Source organism: Mytilus galloprovincialis, chromosome 1 (assembly GCF_965363235.1).
Source record: "Mytilus galloprovincialis chromosome 1, xbMytGall1.hap1.1, whole genome shotgun sequence".
NCBI classification, from domain to species: Eukaryota; Metazoa; Mollusca; class Bivalvia; order Mytilida; family Mytilidae; genus Mytilus; species Mytilus galloprovincialis.
The window spans coordinates 106,686,205-106,707,490 of record NC_134838.1 but is presented as its reverse complement, the minus strand read 5'-3'; the positions used below and the strand labels follow the sequence as shown (position 1 = coordinate 106,707,490).

At 31.4% G+C, this 21,286-nt stretch overlaps 1 protein-coding gene across 1 annotated transcript; it reads right to left on the bottom strand.

Moving 5' to 3' along the window:
- Positions 1-5,964: 5,964 nt before the first annotated feature.
- On the bottom strand, positions 5,965-20,828 carry LOC143049282 (ceramide kinase-like). The gene is made up of 12 exons (XM_076222973.1): positions 20,649-20,828; positions 17,422-17,706; positions 16,646-16,774; positions 15,644-15,707; positions 15,278-15,420; positions 14,666-14,740; positions 12,691-12,843; positions 12,044-12,149; positions 11,567-11,628; positions 9,864-10,069; positions 8,325-8,518; positions 5,965-6,214 (listed from the first exon to the last, which is right to left on the bottom strand). The coding sequence occupies exons 1-12, from the start codon at positions 20,794-20,796 to the stop codon at positions 6,103-6,105; spliced, it is 1,677 nt and encodes a 558-aa protein (XP_076079088.1). The 5' UTR covers positions 20,797-20,828; the 3' UTR covers positions 5,965-6,102.
- Positions 20,829-21,286: the final 458 nt, after the last annotated feature.

Genomic DNA, 21,286 nt, shown 5'->3' with positions numbered 1-21,286 from the left:
CTAGGAATTTGATTTTCCATAGAGTCAACAGTCAAATAGTGAATTATTTATATGTTAAAGTATATTTTTCATTGCCACAAGTTAGTATGGCAAACTTAGACATGCATCTCCTATAAAGCTACAGGCTAGAAAATAGGGTAAGCAAGAACAATTTTCACCAGTCTTTCATCTATCTTGTATTCTTTAACTGTTGTAACTGGTTCAATCTTCAAATATCAGCTTTTCAGACTTCATCTTAACTAACAATGACTGTTCTTATTTAATTCACAAAGAAATCAATCATGAGAAAGAAGGAGTGACTAAATTGAAGCCATCTTAGTTAAAGAATTAAACATAATCTCAAAAGTGTCATTTTAATATGAACCTGCTTTGTTCTAAGACACACTAAATATTACACCACCAAAATTCAAACTTGATCTGTATTTTGTGGCAATAAGCAATTTGTTTAAGTTTCATTACATTTGGATGAGGCAAACTAAAGTTAGAGAACGGAAACCAACTTTGGGATGGACAGACGTACAGACAGACAAGGGTAAAACTGAATGCCCCCTCCACTACAGCAGGGCAGAAAAATACCACCTGATACTACCACTTAGATAATCAGATAGTCAGTCAATATTTGAAATCTTAAATTCTGGGTTAAGTTCAAACCTCTTGAGGTTATACTCAAAAGTACTATGCCTTCAATATGGTATTCTTATGTGAAAATGTATAATTAAGGAGGTAAACAGGTAGTAACAACAGAACTCTGTTCAAAACATAATGAAGGGATTCTTCTGGTCAAATTGAATAGTCATTACAATAACAATATATGGCAGAAGTGATAGCACTAGTATTTTTTGTGAGTGGTTTTTCCAATAAAAACACATCTTAATTTTGTATTTGTTTTATTCAGCTCTTTGCAACTGTAACAACATACACCAACAATAAACATCAAGACACAAAAAAAAAAAAACAACATAAGAAACAAAAGATATGTAAAGCGCACCCAAATCAAGCTTGTAAATGAAGGTTTATGATACTGTGTAAGCAAGAAAAATTCATATAAATGCTTCAGCTTTATGCATTACTACATTTAATTTGTTATTTTCTGTGCATAATCTTAAGTTTTCCAAATGGACTGTTTCTAACAGTATGCAGGCACACTCATGGAATTATCCTAATCATGCTTGTATATAATATAGGCAGGTCTATTGCATTCATTGACATTCCATAAAATATTTAGACCAAAAAAAGGAAAAACCTTAATGTCAATCTGTAACCTGCAACCATATAAACACAAAATTTAATTTCAATACCCAAAGCTGTTGCTTTTTAAAAACAGTTGAAAATTTCCATTGCAGTTTTGTCCAAAAATATATTACTAAAATAATCTTTGTCCACAATCTGCATTCTTGTTACATAATACAGCACACAATTTACAAAGCAATATACTTTGTTAGGCCATTGAAATATCTATAGTAGTTAGTACAAAACATTTGCATTGGTCTTATATTATATGTTATTTTTACATTGGTTGCAATGAATTACATTGATTTCCCAGTTAGATAAAAACCGATAATTTCACATGTGAAATGGACGTGGTTATTTCACTCTCTGACGTCATACAACAATAGGCGTTGTCAAGACGTCGATAACGTCGGATCAAAACAAATTGTCAATGCGTAGGAAAAAGATATAGTTCCTTACATTTTCTACATTAATTTCATAAAAAAAGCCATTTGCCAATGTAATAAAAAGAATAACTAATCGCCGTATTTGAATATCAAAAATAAGACAACGTGTGACCGAACGCCGCTATGGATTAAACTCGTGCTGCGCACTCGTTTAATCCATGGGTCGTTCGGTCACACGTTGTTTTATTTTTGATATTCAAATACGGCGATTAGTTATACTATAATTAACTGTGTCATTACGTGCTATTAGACGACATATTGCATTGATTAGTACATATTTTTTTCTATTCTATGGAGCAAGCTATGTATGGTATTTAAAGTCCTCATTGGATTTTGCATTGTCTGTTAATAACTGCATTAAATAAAATCATGTCTTATTAAAACACTAATAGTATTTGCATTGTCTGTTAATAATTGCATTGAAAAAAATCATGTCTTATTAAAACACTAATAGTATTTGCATTGTCTGTTAATAACTGCATTGAATAAAATCATGTCTTATTTAAACACTAATAGTATTTGCATTGTCTGTTAATAATTGCATTGAAAAAAATCATGTCGTATTAAAACACTAATAGTATTTGCATTGTTTGTTAATAATTGCATTGAAAAATTTGATTCCTAAATCTACATAAAGAATTGATGGCAAAAAATACATGATAAACCAGTACTGTGATGTTATAACTCACAGGAATGTATTACCTAAACATAGCTTAGCAAATAAATTACAAAAATAACCAATTACAAAAATAATTACATAAAATACAATGTAATAAAAAAAGAACAAGGACATACAATGTCACTAAATTGCATTGTTACCTATCAAGAAATAATTCCTTGATTAATATCCTGATAAAAGCAGAATAAATAAGCATCCTATAAAAAATGTCACACATTAAATACATAGATATCTAAATTACTCTCCTTGGTCTATAACTAAAACCTGTAGTTAGGTACACACAGAATGAAAATATTTGACATATTTAAAAAACAATTCATAAATTTACACTTGCAAGATATCGGTCACATCTTAAAAAATATTTTTATTACATAAAAATTCAGGAATTTAAATTAATTTGAATGAAACAACTTATAGTTTTCAACTTTTTCAATTTCCACTCAAAGATCAGTTAATATAATTGAGAATGGAAATGGAGAATATGCCAAAGTGACAACCACCCACCCGAAGATCAGATAACAGCCAACAGCCACCTATGGGACTTCAACCCAGAGAAAATCTGCACCTGCAGCATTTTTCTCAATAACTGTTATCAGTAAAATAGATAACTAATTAAGGGTAATTTCATTATGCGTTGGCTTTCAGTTACTTTCCATGCTATGAAATTACAAATATTTGGACACAAACAACATGATGTCAATAAAGAATACTAAACAGATGGAATTAACTGCAAGTTTGGACGAACAGACGCACAGACTGAAAGACCTACAAGGGGCATTATAAAAATACTTATATTTTCAGCGTTTTAACTTTTTTGGGGGTATTTATATATGAAGCAGTATTAGAGATCCCTCTCAATTTTTCTGGTACACTATACATGATTGAAACTTAGTATTGACTACAAAGGGGGGAAAAGATAGATATGATTAATTGATAATTGTTTGCAGAGCATCCATCAGAAAATATTTTATACTTATTCCGATTAAAAATTTCAAATCATAATAAGAGTTACATTTTTTTAATCTTTTCTGCCTCTTGCTGGAATTAGATTGGACTAAGTTGACATTTTAAAACATTCTTAGGTTGGAAAAGATCAGTTTCTATTATTAGTTCACTTATAATATTAACTTACATTGGTTGACAAGAATAAAACTTACTTCATAAAAATCATTATCATTGCAGACTGCTTATATACTGCCAAAAAATCCTCACTTAAACAATTTTTAAGCTTACTGAGTAAAGTGGTAGAATCTTTAAGTATCCTATTAATGGATTGTAATGAAAGAAAGTTCATAGAGTTAGAAATCTTTTTCAAATTATTGTAAATGTGAAATTTAAGACGTGAACCCCTATTTCTAAATTTTCGGAATCAGCCTGTATCTGACAAACTTCTCAGCTTACAATTTTGGAAACTATTTTTAATCAGCCAGACGGAAAGTAATTTTATCAAACTTTTATCAGAATTGATTGGAAAATACCAAAGGGAAAACAATCATAAGGAAAATCGAAATATAAATATGAAATTGAAGAAGTTAATTTTTTTTTTAACATGTCAACATATATTGACTATTCATTATGGTACAAACAGAATAAATAAATATATGTAGAAATAATAAGCAGTAAATTAAAATTACATGGTCATTTATGAAAATTGATAACTGTGAAAATGAATGAATCCACAGGATATGACAGGAAAAAAACAGCAAAATGAATTTTGACATCAGATAAAATGAAATAAAGTGAAATAAATAGCGTTTTTGAGCACACAAACACCATAAGTAATTACATAGGCAATGTCATAAAGGGGTAACGACATAAGAGCTCTATAAACACATTAGCTTTCGTTAGTAGAAGCCACATTAATTATGTGTATCAGCAGGGGGAAAATGTGAAAGCATAAAAAAATAGTACATGCCAATACATACCATAAGTAATTACAGTACGTAAATTTCAATTAACTTACCCTGGTTAATTCTACAAATTTTTCTCATTCTAACCTTTTTTTTTAAATTTTAATTATGGTGAAAATGAACCCCGCATATGATTTATGATAATCATATAAAAGTGAAAGGGTTTCTTCATAGTTAACTTTTGCTTTCATTTGAAAACGATTTGTTTCAGATAGATGGGGATTGAGGCAGCAGCTTTGTTCTCCAGTAGGCATTTTCATGGGACATCAGCATAAGGTTCAACTCACAGCTTATCACAAAAATTGTAATAATATTAAATACTGAGACATTATTTACATGGATATTAAAAAAAATCTGTATACAGTCTGAACATAAAAAAATATCACAGCCTTTTCTCTATGAGATAACATACTATTTGATACGAGATCCACACATTTCAACGACAACAAATATATATATATATGTCTAATAACAAACTTGTACATCTGTATTCTGATGTAATCAGAATAATAGGAAAACTGTTATTTACAAAATAATTAATGAAAAATATGCAACAGGTTTATCCCTAATAAAGATCTTACTCACATATGGATTTTTGTTGCAACTACCAACAAATAACTGTGCAAGAATTGAATTCATTAATCTTACATTTCAATTAAATTTTCCTATTATTAAATTTCAAACATTCAGTATAACAAAATATAATATATAAACAAGCATACAACATATGCTTTGGCATATCTACGGATTATTTGAAACAACAAATTATGAGTTGGGATCTAAAAATGACATTTACAGGTACAATTCTCACCTGATAATAATACCTGTCCATATTACTGTGATTTTCAACAACTTTTCAAAGTGCAAAGCCCGTTATTTCGGCAAACATTAGTGGAGCGGAACGAAACTTGATCTGTAACTTATGGTTAACTCACATACCAAAAATCAGCCCAATATCTGAAGGCGTTTAGAAAAAAAACTCCATATAATGGTTTGTTGCGGAATGACAGAATGATGGAATTTCGGAATTTCGGACAAGGGTAAAACTATATGGCACCGACAACTTTGTTGCGGGGCCATAAAAAGGGTCAGTACAGAATATGCTACCGGTATTCAAAATTAGTATTTAATGATATGGGAAATTGTAGTTAAAAGGTTGAATGGATTATTAAAACTTTCATGTATTATCTACCTTCTCTACACTTCCAAAAGGCTAACTATGTTCTCACTATAAATGCAAGTATTTGGTTTTTGCAGTTGATTTTGGTGGTTTCTTCATACTTAAATAGAACACAATACAATTTATATTGTGACAAATAGTCCAAAAGAAATTATAAGTCCATTTATTTGTTAGAACTGTTGAAAGTAAATTAATGGTGGCTCTTTTTGAGAAACTTCAAAGTAATTATGTATGCACATTACTGTGGAAATTTTCATCCATTTTAAAGTAAAATCTGTTAAGAATTAATTGAAAGAAAGAACTCATAATGACCTCCAATAATAACATGAAAAGTTTGAAAGCATAAAGTTTAATGAATTTGCTAAAATAAAACCTTTACTCTGAATACATATTTTCATCCTTTTATGAATTGGATTTTGTTATTTATAAACAAAGATAACAGCATTTTCTTTTTTTAAATTAATTTCTGGATTAACATAATTACTACCTAAGAATTAATCAACTTAATTTTTCCCAAAACTATGTCCTAAAAACATCCAAAGTTGTATTTTAAAAGTTTTTTTGGGACTTAATATGTCCTGCATATCACAGAGGATTTTTAACTGTATTTGCATGGTGTAAACCATGTTTATCTTCTTCTGTAAAGGTTGTAATATATCATGGAGTATCTGGTGGTAGTTCTCCTAGTGAACAACAACAATTACACATATGTTTTGATTCTATTTCTTCTATACCTCTTCCAAATAACTTTACAAGCTGGCAATGAACTCTGAAAAAAATGATCAAAATATTATGTCAATTTCTTTTAGGCCCACAACATCTGCAAATATCACTCAACCCGAATTAGACTCAACATAGTGCAGTTACTTCATAAAATATGACTATAACACTAATATTATTTAAAGACCTTGATATAGGCATTATAGAACAAGCATGTATCCATAGGACACCATGGCAGCCAAACTTACACCAGCACATTTGCACATGTTTAGTGAACAGTGAAACAGTGATTTTGCTAGCGCTCGTCACTTTCGTATTTTACGAAAGGGTTTTCTCATTGACGAAAGTATTTCAAATCAATTTCGTCACTTTAATTTTGAAAGTGTAAAAAAAATTTCGCAATAAAAACTATAAGTCTACCCGTCTTCATGTTTTTGACAAGTTTATGACCTCCAGGTAATTAACATTTTCAACAGGTGTTACAAGTTGTGATTACAACTAATCCGCTTATCGCCATCGGATGGGTCACTAATCCGTTAATTATTAATACACCCCATAATTGAATGACCATCATAATTATTTCCCCAGGAAGATCAGTCAGTCGGCATTTCAACAACCAGGAGTATAGTTTCGTCATTAATAAAAAATGTAACAACCCGGACAGTTCACATTTGTCAGAATTTCAATATTTCTCAAACGATCACAATCTGAAGTTCGTTGTCGTAGATTCGTCATTCGAAGGCATTTTCGTCATATTTGATTTAAATTTTCGGCAATTTCCATTCAAAATAAAGAACTTTAATGTGTTTATTCAAAACTTTCACAGTTAAACAGGTGCTTCCTGTATTGTGTTCTACACATGCGTGAAAGTATTCCTTTGACTATTTTTAAATAGACATTAAAAACGTAAAATATGAAATCATTTAGAACCAATTAAACGAGAGACAAACATATATTTCTTACTAAAGGAATTTAAATCTAAAAATGATAATTTTCTAATGAATCCGGACTCGTTTTGAATTTATTATCCACGTGTCACTTCCCGTTCTCGTTTCATTTTAAAACCGAAAGTAGTAAATGTGATCTATTGTTGATTTGTTTACAACCTCCTTTCAGTCATTATAATAGTTCCAAAAAGGATTTTGCACATTTCCAACTATCGATTTAGACCTTTTATTAGGATAATGATTATGGAGTGAAATAATCATTGTATGTTAATTTCAGTTTAAAAAAAATAAAACTTTTCCAACTTTTGTTGATAAGGAATGACCCCTGGAACAAACTGAAGAGAAATTGTGAACTAAATTTCTGGATTCCATGTCAGAATCTTTCATAATAATGGCCAATACAGTCAAATCATACAATAACTGCCAATCATTGTCAATAAATCATGCTGGTGCCTCAATCCCTTAAAATCTGACAAAGTCAAAAGATGAAGCTAGTAATATACATCATTGGTCCCTTGCTTTTACACAAAATAAGGTTGATTTTAATAGCGTGCAAAAGTGACTAAAGCCCTCAAAATCCTAGCTTAAACCCTGAGTGAAAGATGGGTCTGAAATCTAATTTGGCATATATTCTTTAAAAATAACATTGTAGACCACATGATTATTGAGTTTTAAATAGATGAGACCATAATGTCACTTTAAATGTCCTTAAATAAACCATTAATTTTACCAGATACAGGACTGACAAATAAGCATTCTAATGAATGCAGAGATTTGAAAACATAATCCCAGCTACTATTGTAGGGATGGCAAAAAACAAGGTGCAGTAACTGATATTGTCAATGTCCAAGGGCCATATACAGTAAGCTTCCATATAAATCTTCAACCAGAAACATAAGTAAATCTTGATCTGTAAGTTTTAATGACTTGACTATATTCCAAATAGTAATCAACTGATTCAGACACTCAAAAGGAATGTTGGTATAAAACAAATATTTTTCTTGCAATTCTTTGTTCAAGAGCCATAAATTCAGCATAAACCTCTAAATTTGAACAAGAAAATAAATAATGTAACTTACTATGCTGTAACTTATATAATGCCAAAATACTAACCAATTGATTCAGAAATCCCATTAAAAGGTAGAAAATTGATATTTATGTCTACAAATTATGAGAAAATGAATTCTTATAGTTGTTTGATTATAATCTAACCTGACTTGTAATGAAGGGTGTGGTATAACTTCCCCATCACAATTCCATACACTTGTCTTCATTCTAGACGATGGAAGTTTGGAATGTTTTATTCCTCCTGATGCAGTATCCTCCTTTTGTTCTTCCTCATGTTCAGGAAATGGACGAAAACTAAATTCTTTCACTCGGTATATTTTAATGAAGTCAAAATCAAACTGTAATGATAAAACATGATAAAATTTAATAAATGCATAATGTAAAGGGGTTTTAATGCATATACTATTTTAGGAAAGATACACATTTCAGTATGGGACTATAAAGTTGACCTCAACTACAGGATAATATAGTCTATAGATTTATTTCTATAGAAGTACTGAATAGTTATCCACAGAATTATCTCCCTCTGATAAAATAAAACAAGAATGTGTCCATAGTACTCAGATGGCCCACTCATACTATCATTTTCTATGTTCATTTGAATGTGAAATTGGGGTCAAAACTCTAATTTGGTATTAAAATTGGAAAGATCATATCATAGGGAACATGTCTACAAAGTTTCAAATTCATTGGACTTCAACCGCATCAAAAACCCCCTTGACCAAAACTTTAAACTTAAGTTGGACAAATGGACGGACGGACAGACAATATTTGAATACCGTAAATTGGGAAATTTTGGCAGAGGAAATCTTGGCGGTTTTCTCTCAAAAGGCACGTGTTTTATTTTGGTGTTTCGTCCAATTGATATGATTAATTTTGGAACAACAGCCTTGAGCAAGCTCATTCATATTTGCCTTTATTTACCCGATAATTGACAATTCTCAAATGAGAAACACGACAAGGTTAACCTAATGAACGAATCGGATACGGATGGAATTGCAAATAACTCGATCGTATATCGTGCTGAAAGAAGTTATGAAATAAAATCTTCAACGACAAAATCACTTTTTAAATAGATTACTTATTTTTGACACTATCATATGAAATAAATTTGAATCATCTTTATTTCAGTACTTGTAAATCTATTGACAATCAAGGATTTAAATTTTAATCCATGTGCCTCTGGCAGTACATGTTAATCAATTAATTTAAGATAAAGAATTACAAGGAGTTTTGATATTCTTATTACCAATAACGGTGTCTAATTAGCAATAGCCTGGCATATTTATGACATGTGTGAATAAAAATTAATGCTGCGTTTTCTTAACAATTTTCGAAAATTGACAATTAAGTAAAAATTATACAGTGTTGTTGTCAAATTATACCAGGTATTTATTTGCAGATTTGGCTATGTATAGAATGATAGGAAATATATGGAAGATATATTAACATCAAATATTTTCCAACAAAAATGAGTATTACGATCTTGTCCTACACAATTTTGGCGTTTCAATTTGTAGTGTTTGCTTTATCTTCGTATGTTTAATTTCGGCACTTTCATTGGAGGCAACAAAGATACCAAAATAACCCAATTCACGGTAGATGCATAGACCAAAAAAAAAGGTCCCTAGGTGAGGAGGTGGGACATAAAAAGACTGTTTTTATCATTTATCTATTATTTACCTGATCAGCTGTTCTGTCAGCCACCCTCATTAAATGTTTCAAAAATTTAAACCTTGAGCATTCCTGTACCAGCATGAGATCAGTTGTTCCGTCACCTAAATGACAGTAAGGTGAAGCACCTGCAGGAGTCAGTGCACAAACACAAGACATCGTAAAACTACAAATGGCCATAAATTTACCCTTGAACTTGTGTACACCATCAGATTCTGAAACAAATACTTAAAATTGAGAATGGAAATGGGGAATGTGTCAAAGAGACATCAACCCGACCAAATAAAAAACAACAGCAGAGGGTCACCAACAGGTCTTCAATGTAGCGAGAAATTCCCGCACCCGGAGGCGTCCTTCAGCTGGCCCCTAAACAAATATATACTGGTCCAGTGATAATGAACGCCATACTAATTTCCAAATTGTACACAAGAAACTAAAATTAAAATAATACAAGACTAATATTTACAACTTTGTCAACTTTGCACTCAATTCATGTATAAGAATTTCATTAATCTAATCAAGAACCCATAAAGGGCATCATTTTACAACACTAGTATGCACAATTTGTATAAATATACCATACATTTTCATAGTTCTTAAAATATTTCTATATCATTGTATTTTTGAATTTTTAACTTACTTTTATTGGTAATTTTAGAATTTTTTTAGCAAATATTTTTGAAGTTTTAACTTACTTTACAGTTTCAACATCTCCTTAATTTTACCATGCCCATTTTATAGAAATTGGTCCGAGACCACAATTATTTCGTAGTGCATTTCTTTTAGTACATAAATAAAAATCAAAAAAATCTCACCTGCGCTTTCTCAATGAAATTTTTACAGTGTGTTGTACTACTTTTAGGACAAATTATATCAAAATTATAGAAAACTTCATCGGCTCTTACTCAAAATATGGACAATTTTATGTTTAGGGCATCTTGAAATCTTTTGACAGCTTCCAAAGTGCTTATTTTTAACCTTTTTCAGCTGGACCAAATCACTACTTTCCTTTAAAATTCTGGACCCAAATTTTTTTACAGTGTAATTTTACCCCCCTACTTGCAATTTGAGGCATTAAACATGGAGAAATAAATTTGGAAGGGGTATAAAATTTAAAGGCAAGTAACCCACTGTCAAAACTAGGGACTATATTCGTGGACAATGAAAATCATTTTATATGTAATATTTTTAAAATCTGTTTGTCTTAGGATTTTATAATATGGGCTTTCATATTTTGTTGTTAATACTTATATATATGAATCGATATATGTCGTAAGGCGCTTAGGGTAATTTTAATATTATATAATGTGCAATATAAATACAGTATTAAATTATAAAATAAGGAGATTTGGTAGGAGTGCCAATGAGACAACCATAAGTGTTAAAAAAAATCTGGCAGGAATTGTACTAGGTAAAGTTCATACAAAGGAATTTTCAATATATTAATATTTCCATGGGGGATTACTCTTTTACAAAATAATTCATCATCACTTATTTTTGAACTGTTTCAAGACATTGTTGATATAAACTTATGATACAAGTTTTAAAAAATTTGGCAAGAATTGTACAATTAATATTCCTACAAGACTAGACATTCGACACCCAGTATTTCTATGTCCCCATAGTATGTTGAAACTCAAAAATTATCATATAACCAAAAACCCTTATAGTCACTAAATTACAAATGATCTTATTTCTATAAAATAGTTTACCATCATTCATCTTAGAGTGCTTATCAACTGCCCTGGAACCAGCCAGACAACAAGTATTACACCTACAAAAAAAATTTGTATTCATGTAAAAAACAGTCTATAAAATATCAAGACATGTGGCTGAAGGAGTTTTAAGGAGCAAACAGATACTAACAAGAAGAATATCAGAGTACTGGTCAGCAAGCTATATATAGGTTTATCTTTGATCAAGTCCTGAGCATGATCTTTTGTCAAAGGCTTATCACAACTTAAGTTGATGATCACGTCTTTCTTGTCTTAAAATTTATGCATACACTAGATTTCAAAATTATAACGGAAAGAATTGAGTGGAAAAGAGCAAAGAATTTTCAATATGACATGTCTTTTTTCAACTGTTTTGTCTTTCAGTATTGATGAGAGAATAATATAAGGATCTCTATTCATGTACATTTATTTGTAATTTACCCTTTACTCAACAATGTATTTATTATATCTTACTCATTTAAACATTTCTTTTTATCTCTTGGATTACTATCTGAGTCTGAAGACAATCTAAATGTGACTTCTCCATGGTATGCTTTGTTTCCAAGGAATTTTTTGGCACCTGCAACAATCAAAAAGCATTCAATCTATTTTCAAACTGCCATGAAAAAAATGAAGTTTCAAAAATGAATAGGATTTGTCATTGCCATCTTTGGATGATCTTCCAAAGACAGACAGAACTCTTAAATGGATTAAACTACATTTCTTTTTAAACAATAACAGAAAGTTCTAAGGAGTATTTAACCCTCATACTAGTAACAGATTTTTTTTTAAAGAATCTTTAGTTTTCTGTGTGGAATTTAGTTATTGTTGTTTGTCTTCTCCCAAAATTTCTTGATTTTTTTTGCCATGGTGTTTTTATTCGTCTTTATTGATTGCTTGGTATCCCCTCTCTTTTTATATCTATAGAGTGTGTGAAGCTTCCCTAATGGTTGTATATAAGAAGGCTGTGAAGCTGTTTAATCAAGTCAGATGCATGGTCCAGATTCAATCCAAAATTATATAAAAAAAAAGGTCAGATGTAATGCAAGTCAAAATGACAGTAAAACTACTGATAGGTGTCCACAGAGCTTTAAATACAATACAGTTATCTCTTAATTTACCTGCAACATGATATCTCTTTGGTCCCATCCATCGATTTTTTTCACTATCTAACAAAATATCACCATAGTAACCATATGCTAACATTGAGACACTGTAACGTTGAAATTTACCATTTGAGTATATAGAACATACATCTAAACCTACATTGTCACCTGAAAGTATAGTTAACAACACATGTTACTTGTTACACTGATACATTATCACCTGAAAGTTTAGATAACAACATATGTTTTCATTACATTAAGGTGGTACCTAACACTACAGGGAGATAACTCTGTAAAATCAGCTAAACGTTTTAATTTTGTTGTGTTGTTAAGGCAATATTAAGCTTTTCAATGATTAAAATAAGTGTTTGTCAAACTGCTATATAACCAGTGTAATTTTTCTGATAAAACGTTGGTTCAAATTTTTTGAAATTTTTATATTTTTGTAAAAGGATCAAAGTAAATACTTTGTCAAAATTTTAAGAAAATTAAACGAGCCAAATTAATTTTAGTTAACGTGTTGGGTACCACCTTAAAAGCATATTGATCCCCTGAAAAAACTTCACCAATCTATCAATACTAAAACTGTTGACTAATAAGCTAACCACTACTGGTATGAATCATTGACAATACAGACTTTTTAAAATCAGGGTGTAAACATAAATCATTAAACAAGAACAAAATAAAATTGTTTTTGCTATAAATCTTGTCAATTTCTATTTTTTACAGGACTTAACACCAGAAGAAATCAAAGAATAACAAGAGCTGTCAAAATGACAGTAAACCGGATTCTTTAACATTTTTTTGTGTTCTGGCATTTATCAATATTACAAGGACCAAAACTCCTAATAGGTAAAATTTATGATTATCAATATCAAACTTGACTTCCATGTTGTCAACAATAACAACATATAAACTAGATAGAAAATGACCCTCTAGCAGGACAAACTGTGTGCCCTTAATGCATAAAGTAAGAAAAAATTACTAAGTCCACCTACCTAGGATTTTGAAAATATCTAAAAAAAATGAATGAATTTTGAACTTGACCTCCATTTTGTTGTCAGTAACAACATATTAAAATTTTAAAAGGTTTGGTTGAACGGTTCATGAGTAAATGCACGGACACAACATTTTTTAAACTTTCAAGAACCGTAACTCCTGAACGGTAAAAGTCAAAATCATCATTATTGAACTTGACGTCCATTTTGTTGTCAGTAACAACATATTAAAATTTTAAAAGGTTGGGTTGAACGGTTCATGAGTAAATGCACAGACAACATTTGGTTGTTGCCGGCCGCCCACCGTACTTCCCCAAATCAATAACCGACATTTTTGACACAAAAATCCGATTAAAAACAATTCCGCTTTAGGTGTAAATCTGAAATTAGTGTACACTTAGTTTTCCAGATATGACCGTATATTGAGGTACAACAATTGTGTTTTGCTTCACCTGTTTCCAACTGACATCACAAAGATATAACCTGAACTGATTACTGTACACTTAGTTTTCCAGATATGACCGTATATTGAGGTACAACAATTGTGTTTTGCTTCACCTGTTTCCAACTGACATCACAAAGATATAACCTGAACTTATTACTGTACACTTCGTTTTCCAGATATGACCGTATATTGAGGTACAACAATTGTGTTTTGCTTCACCTGTTTCCAACTGACATCACAAAGATATAACCTGAACTAATTACAATGCTTGTATCAAAAAGTCCATGGCTTTCAAGAAGTGAATATTTAGTGAAAGGGTCTCCATAGTCCATAACCATGGGTCACATGGTAATAATTGTAAGAAGGATGACATACAGACATTCAGTACAAATATATGGTACACACACAATATGAATTTGCCAAACACATTAGCTGTGAGATTGACTTCCAAAAAATGTCTTCAGGTCAAGATTATCACAATTACCAGTCATAGTAAAACTGTGAAGATGGATACCTTTACATTCATTTTGTGATGACAATAACTTACCAAGTATAATATGTAATGCTGAAGTAACTGGATCATTTGTTCCTGCGGTGGTATAAACTATACAGTCTGTTGAACCTGTTTAAAGTAAAACATGAAATATTTTAAGACCCAAAACACAACATCAGAAATAATTAACAACTTCTTCAGTCTTCACACTGATTTATATAGTAACATGGATGATCTTCAAACAGTTAAGAGGTTGGCATAGTAATCTGATGAAATCTGTTATGTAAAATCTTGTGTTAGTCTAATGTAGTTTTTAAACTGTAAGAGATATGGGGACTTTTGTTGTATAACTTGTCGAACTCATCAAGAGAAGGATATTTTTTTAATCCAAATTTGAAAAGACATTAAAAGAAGAACTTATCCACTAATTTTGAGACACAGGTAAAGGGGGGTCTAGAATTTAATATATTGAACAGATCTTTTGTTAATTGTCATTTTTGCTTTTGTGTTTCAAGGTTGCTGTCTCAACAATGTTCAGTCACTATCACTCAACATTTCTTTTTATTCATAGAAGTAAAGTCTAAAACATCACTAGAAATTGTAATTTTTATTAATTTCATTCATTTCTTGCTAGTTTTGACAGAAAATTTGTGTCTGCATTCTTACCTGCTGGTATGATTCCTATTCTTATATCAGGTGGTATAGGATTTTGTTCTTGTGTTTGTTCAAGGTCTGCCTCTTTTAATTTTCGTTCACACAGACCATTAAGTAACTCTGAGAACATACCGTCACCTCCTACACATACAACCCTGTAATCAATCATTTCTACTTTATCAACACTTTAATCTTTCCAAAAAATCATCAAATTATTAATTTTTTGTCTGAAATATTACATTTTTAATGAAGCTCAATGCAGATAAAATATTGTAAATCTGATTCTTGAAAACAAATAGATTTTAAGTTAAATTGATGCAGCTTAAATTTTGGTAGTGTTTTTTCTGTATTAAATGATGCTTTTATTGATTTACATACCCATCCACTTTCTGAAGGTCATGTTCCAGTAAAGTGTCCCTGGCATGGTTTGCTCTCTGTGTGGCTGGAAAAAGAATTAGGTTTCAGTATACATATCAAGTTCAGCAAATGGTATAATTAGGTACAGCTCTTTATGAGAATCAAGTGTCAACCAAAGGTCACTAAAACATGTGTTTAATGGTCATTTGAGCTGGTCAGTAAATTTCAACGTCACAAGTTACAATTCTTCACAAAAGTGTCCAAAATTACTGTAAACCAACTTATTTTCGGGAGCAATTTAATTTTTTCACGACTTTCGCGAATAGAAAAATAACGTGAATATTTATCTTTGCGAATATGTTATACATGGATCTTTCCTTATTGAACTTCAGAAAATCGCGAAATTAAATAGCCACGAATTGGTGTAAAAAGGGTAAAACGCGAAATTAAGTATCCGCGAAAATAAGTTGGTTTACAGTATATCCTATTAATTAATCAATCAAATAAGAATACATGAATGAATTGAATGGCCTAAATAATTTTACTATTTTTGGCAGTATAATGGTCTAGACAAGGACTCTTATCATTTCCCTCCCTGTTATGTTAAGATTCTGTTGTAGGAAGATCTACCTAAACACCAAAAAAAAATATATTTATTCTGTTTCTTTTTTTTAAGAAACTAGATCCCAATTAATAGAAAAATTAAATCATGTGTATTTTGGTAAGCATTTGGCACACATTTTTAAACTGTAATTCTCCAAATTAACACCAATTGCTGTTACATGTACTAAAATTGATTTGCTAACTTATCATACTGGGTTCAAGATTTTCTACCTAATATTCAAATTAGGTGGAAATAAATTGTTGTATTATTCTGTCAGGGTAGTTCTTTTAATGATGCTAAACATTTAGATGCGCATATACATATTGCTGTATACAGTGCAAGCTATAATTACATAGATGTATAATATAACTCTTGTTATTAACAGTTGAACTGTCATTTTGGTCAAGTGTTGTACTTACTTATAACTTCAGTTTTGATGCCAGCCATCTCAAACAATGGAGCTACTTTTTCTTTATATAAACTTGGTCCCTGTCGTTTACCTCCATATGGATTTACGAATATCAGTAGATGTTTTGGTCGTTTAAAATCTAAAATACAACAGTTAATATCTTAAATTTATTGAACAGAAATGCTTATAAGTTGTATGTCAAAATGAGCATCCTTCGATAAAATATCCATGACAAAAATCTTTTTTTTTGTTGTTGATCTTGTTTTGCTGAACATTTTTCTGTTTACCTTTTTGACTCTTTCTTCTTTAGGTTTTTCCCAAAGCATAAAAGCGGATCAAAACAACCATCATTTATAAGGACAATCACTCTGTCTACTGACTATGTTGAAAAAATCAAAATCAGTAATTATGCAAAGCCTAGTACATGTAGCATTAACCCACATTCATGATTTAATTTTAACTTTTCTTGTCTGTGAAAATTTCTCTTTTTTTCTTAGCAATTGTCACTTGCCTTCAACAGCAAGATAAGTGTCACAAACATGTACCTTGTAAGTATGTAATACATGTAATTTCTTTACAATACATGATTTTTATAATTTTGTTATGTCCCTTTGATATTTTCTGCTTCAAATATGTAGAATTTTTTGTAGTTGCAAATATTGGTTTAAATATTCTGCCTTAATAATTTAAAAACACAAATAAAAGGAGACATTAAAAGAAAATGTGTAGGTTTCTCAAATACAATTTTATTTCAAAAAATAAAACATTTATTTTAAAGGTTCTGACCTGGATTATCAAGCGCATCATTGATATTTCTGACCCACTGACTGCATAAGTGAGAATCCTGACAGACAAAGGATAACTTTTTGTACTTCCATTTATGTTTTGATCCTCTGCTCAATATATTAACAATGAAAGATGGACATTGTAACTCTATGTATAGATGTGTTGTGTCTTTAGCCTTTACGCCTTGACTTTTGTTCACTGATGGCAGACTTGGATTCTGTTTATCCTTTTCATGTGTAGCAATTATTACTTCTCTCAGTGGCACTGTGTTTGCATTTCTATGACCTGGAAGGAGAAAATGATTGAATAAGGGACGAATCATGTATTTTGATGTAAAATGCAGCAGTGTACAGATGTGAAAAAGATAGATTCTAACCAAGAGGACTTTTTAGGAAATTTTTCACTAAATACGCAAATTTCTCAGATTTCCAGTAGATATTCTGACTTTCATAGATTAAAGCGTCAGGAAGTTAAAAAAATTTGTCAGGTAATGTGGCATGTCCTAATGTAAACTGTGTGAACTAGACTGTTGAAACACCTGCCCAGCATGACAGCACAAAGTTTGATATTAAATTGTTAAAGAGCCATCTAATTATTAGATAGTGCTTTTTTCTTCTAACCCAGACAATAATCTACATATAAATGGCATTGATTGAAAGAAAACCGAACAGAACTACATGTAGTCCTGTCTGCATTTTGATCATGCACACAGAGACCAGATGAGAATTAAACTTGGAAAATATCAATACACCAAATAAAATTACGTTTGCTTTTAGAATCTGAGACTGATAAACAGACAAAACCTTTAACTTTATCATTAACCAATGATGAACCATGAAAATGAGGTCAAGGTCATATGAACTAGACAGACATGACTCAGCTATGAGGACAGTCGGTTGGCGAGGTTTAGATTTTCCACAAGTTGGTGATTTAATTCAATAATTATCCCCTGCATATGTGTTGTTGTTTAACCTTGAAGTATAAATTGAGGGACACGACCTAGCAGTTTAATCCTTTGGTTGACGCTTCACACAAGCTGACAATGAGTCCCAGTTTACCACCTGCCCTGAACGGAAGGTGACATCCCATTAGTCCGACAACCATTATTCCGACAGCCCATTACTCCGACAGTCCATTATTCCGACAGCCCATTACTCCGACAGCCAACTATTCCGAAAACCCATTACTCTGACAGCCCATTATTCCGACAATGCATCTGTCTTGTGTGTATGGGTTATTTTTCTCTAAAAAGACAAACTCGGTTCTCTTTAATATTTGGGGTTGTGCGTTTTGATTCCAATTATTCTTTCCATGCTGGATATTTGTCTCATTATATTGGATTTGATACACATCATGCTAATTGCAACTGCTCAGTCCAAACCTTCGTCCCTCTATCGTTTTACGTGTCTGGGTATTTTATTTGTCTTTATATTTCGTCGTTTGTTTGTCCACTGTCAGTCTGTGATGTTTTATTTCACTTTTTTTTTTTGTGTGTCTTGATCTACATTTGTACCTTCTTTCACTAGATCTTCGGTTTCTACCGTAATTAAATATTCATGAGGAAAAGGGATATCGGGCAGGGGCGGATCCAGTCATTTTAGAAAGGGTTTCCTAACTCAGGACAAAAGGGGGGGGGGTTTCAACTACTGTCCCTATTCAAATGCATTGATCGTCCAAGAAAAAGGGGGGATCCAACGCCCGGACCCCTCCCCCTCCCCTGGATTCACGCCTGTCGGGTCAGACTGTACCCCGGTATATGACATAGAAATATACAGTCAACGCAATTTGACTGCTTAAATAGAACGAGTGCAGTATAAAACCCAACAACAACTTGTAAAAAATCTAAGACAATGTGTGACATTCTTGTCCCACTTGTGTCTTTGTCAAATTATCTAATTGTAAAAACTTAGTACATTATTACTTCACACTTACTTTTCATTCAAATATTGTTTCAAGAAGAAAAATATTTAGATATCATTAATTTTAAGAAAGGAAGTTCATATGTTAATTAAGAAATGGTGCTCACCCATTACATTAGGAATTGAAAATGCCAGACCCTAAAAAAAACGTATTGTACAGTTGATAAAGTTGAGGATGAGCGTCATTTTTCAATTGAATGCTCTCTTCATAATAATTTGAGGGATGAACTCTTTCAGCCCATTTCTAGCACTTGTCAGAACTTTAAAAAAAAAAATAGATAAACATGATTAATATAAAGATAACTATAACATATTAGTATTGTAATGTCTTAATGTTGACCCAATCATTATACCGCCGCTTCGAAAAAGTGGGGAATACTTTTTTACCTCTGTCAGTCCATCCGTCAGTTTGTCCGTCCGTCCCATGAATATATTCGTGGAATCTTTTTCATGAACATCATAACAAGGATTTCTGAAATTTGGTTTCAAGGTTTATATAAGTCAGTTATACTGTGGGATGCTTTTTCAGATTCACAACTCAACAACTTTCTGTTTACCGAAATATTTTGGCGGGGGTATCACCAGTAGCTCGCATCATCACTGGTTGGTCTTGATTTATATGGTCTTTATATAGACCCTGTAATTTGGAAAATGAGATATTTTTTTATGTTCTATTCTATACATACAGATTTCGAATTGAGTATATAGAAAGTATTGGAACTACCTTGGTCTTTAAATGTAATACATGTATATATACAGAGTTATTTCTTAAAATATGTTATTATATAAACGTAATAATACAGACAGACAATTTTTATTTTACCCTTGACTTGAGAAGCGTCAGACTTATGGGTTGTCAGAGTATTGGACTGTTGGAGCAATGGGTTGTCAGACTAATGGGTTGTTGGACCAATGGACTGTCGGAATAATGGGGTGTCGGAAGAATGGGGTGCAACCGGACGGAATACCTCTTTTATATTTCCCTGTCTTTCATGATGTCATAATTATTTAGAGTCATACGAGTACTAGAGACTAGAGTTGTGGAGAGAGGAGGCTACTCATTACTGCTTGAATGAAAATTTTAATTTAATCCCTGTTTATCACTAGCAGACTTTTTTTTTTATCTTTCTAAATCCAGTAGTGAAGGAAACACATATTTTCATTTCTTTTCGAAATTGCAAAAGAGCATTAAACGAGGGCCGAGGATTGGAGGAGGAAAAAAAGTTTTCCAAGAAATTAAAAAAAAAGGGTAAAATTTATGAACAGATGAACGAAGACAAAGGGAAGAACATTTTTAAATCTACATACAAAACAGTGGCTCAGAAGACGGACTGTCAAGTGGTCCACCTTTCGATGCTTGTTCCCAAATAAGATGACTAGAAGTTAATGCCACTTGGTGTGCTATTTTTTGTATGTGTAGAGTGGACTGAAAAATTGGATCTCCATAGTCTGCCATCGTATTGTTTACTTCCGTTTTGAATAACAGACAGACGGCACAATTTTTTTCTATTAGTTGATCAGGCGGGAAATTCAAATTTTGTTTTTTGTTGTAGTTGAGGAGCTATATATCCATTTATAATTTAGTATTAAAAATAAAACAAATGCTATCTGATGATATATGAGTAGTAGTCAGCCGAGATGCAGCTTAATATTACTGAGCACTCTTATAAGTTAAAGCTAAAACCTTTTTCCGGCAATGTTTTTTTTCTGTTATTATATAGTACACAGAAACAAAATGACATTAATTCATAGCTTTAACAAAAAAAAAAATGCTCGTAGATCTATCACATGCGTATAAAAAAACAACAAAAGACTAGGCCTAAAAAAAAAAAAAAAAAAAAAAGAATAATGATGTCACGGTTCATGAGATAACTGAGACTACTCTAACGTACCATAGTTCAGTGTACAACATACACATTTGCAAGCATTTCCATTCAAAACAAACA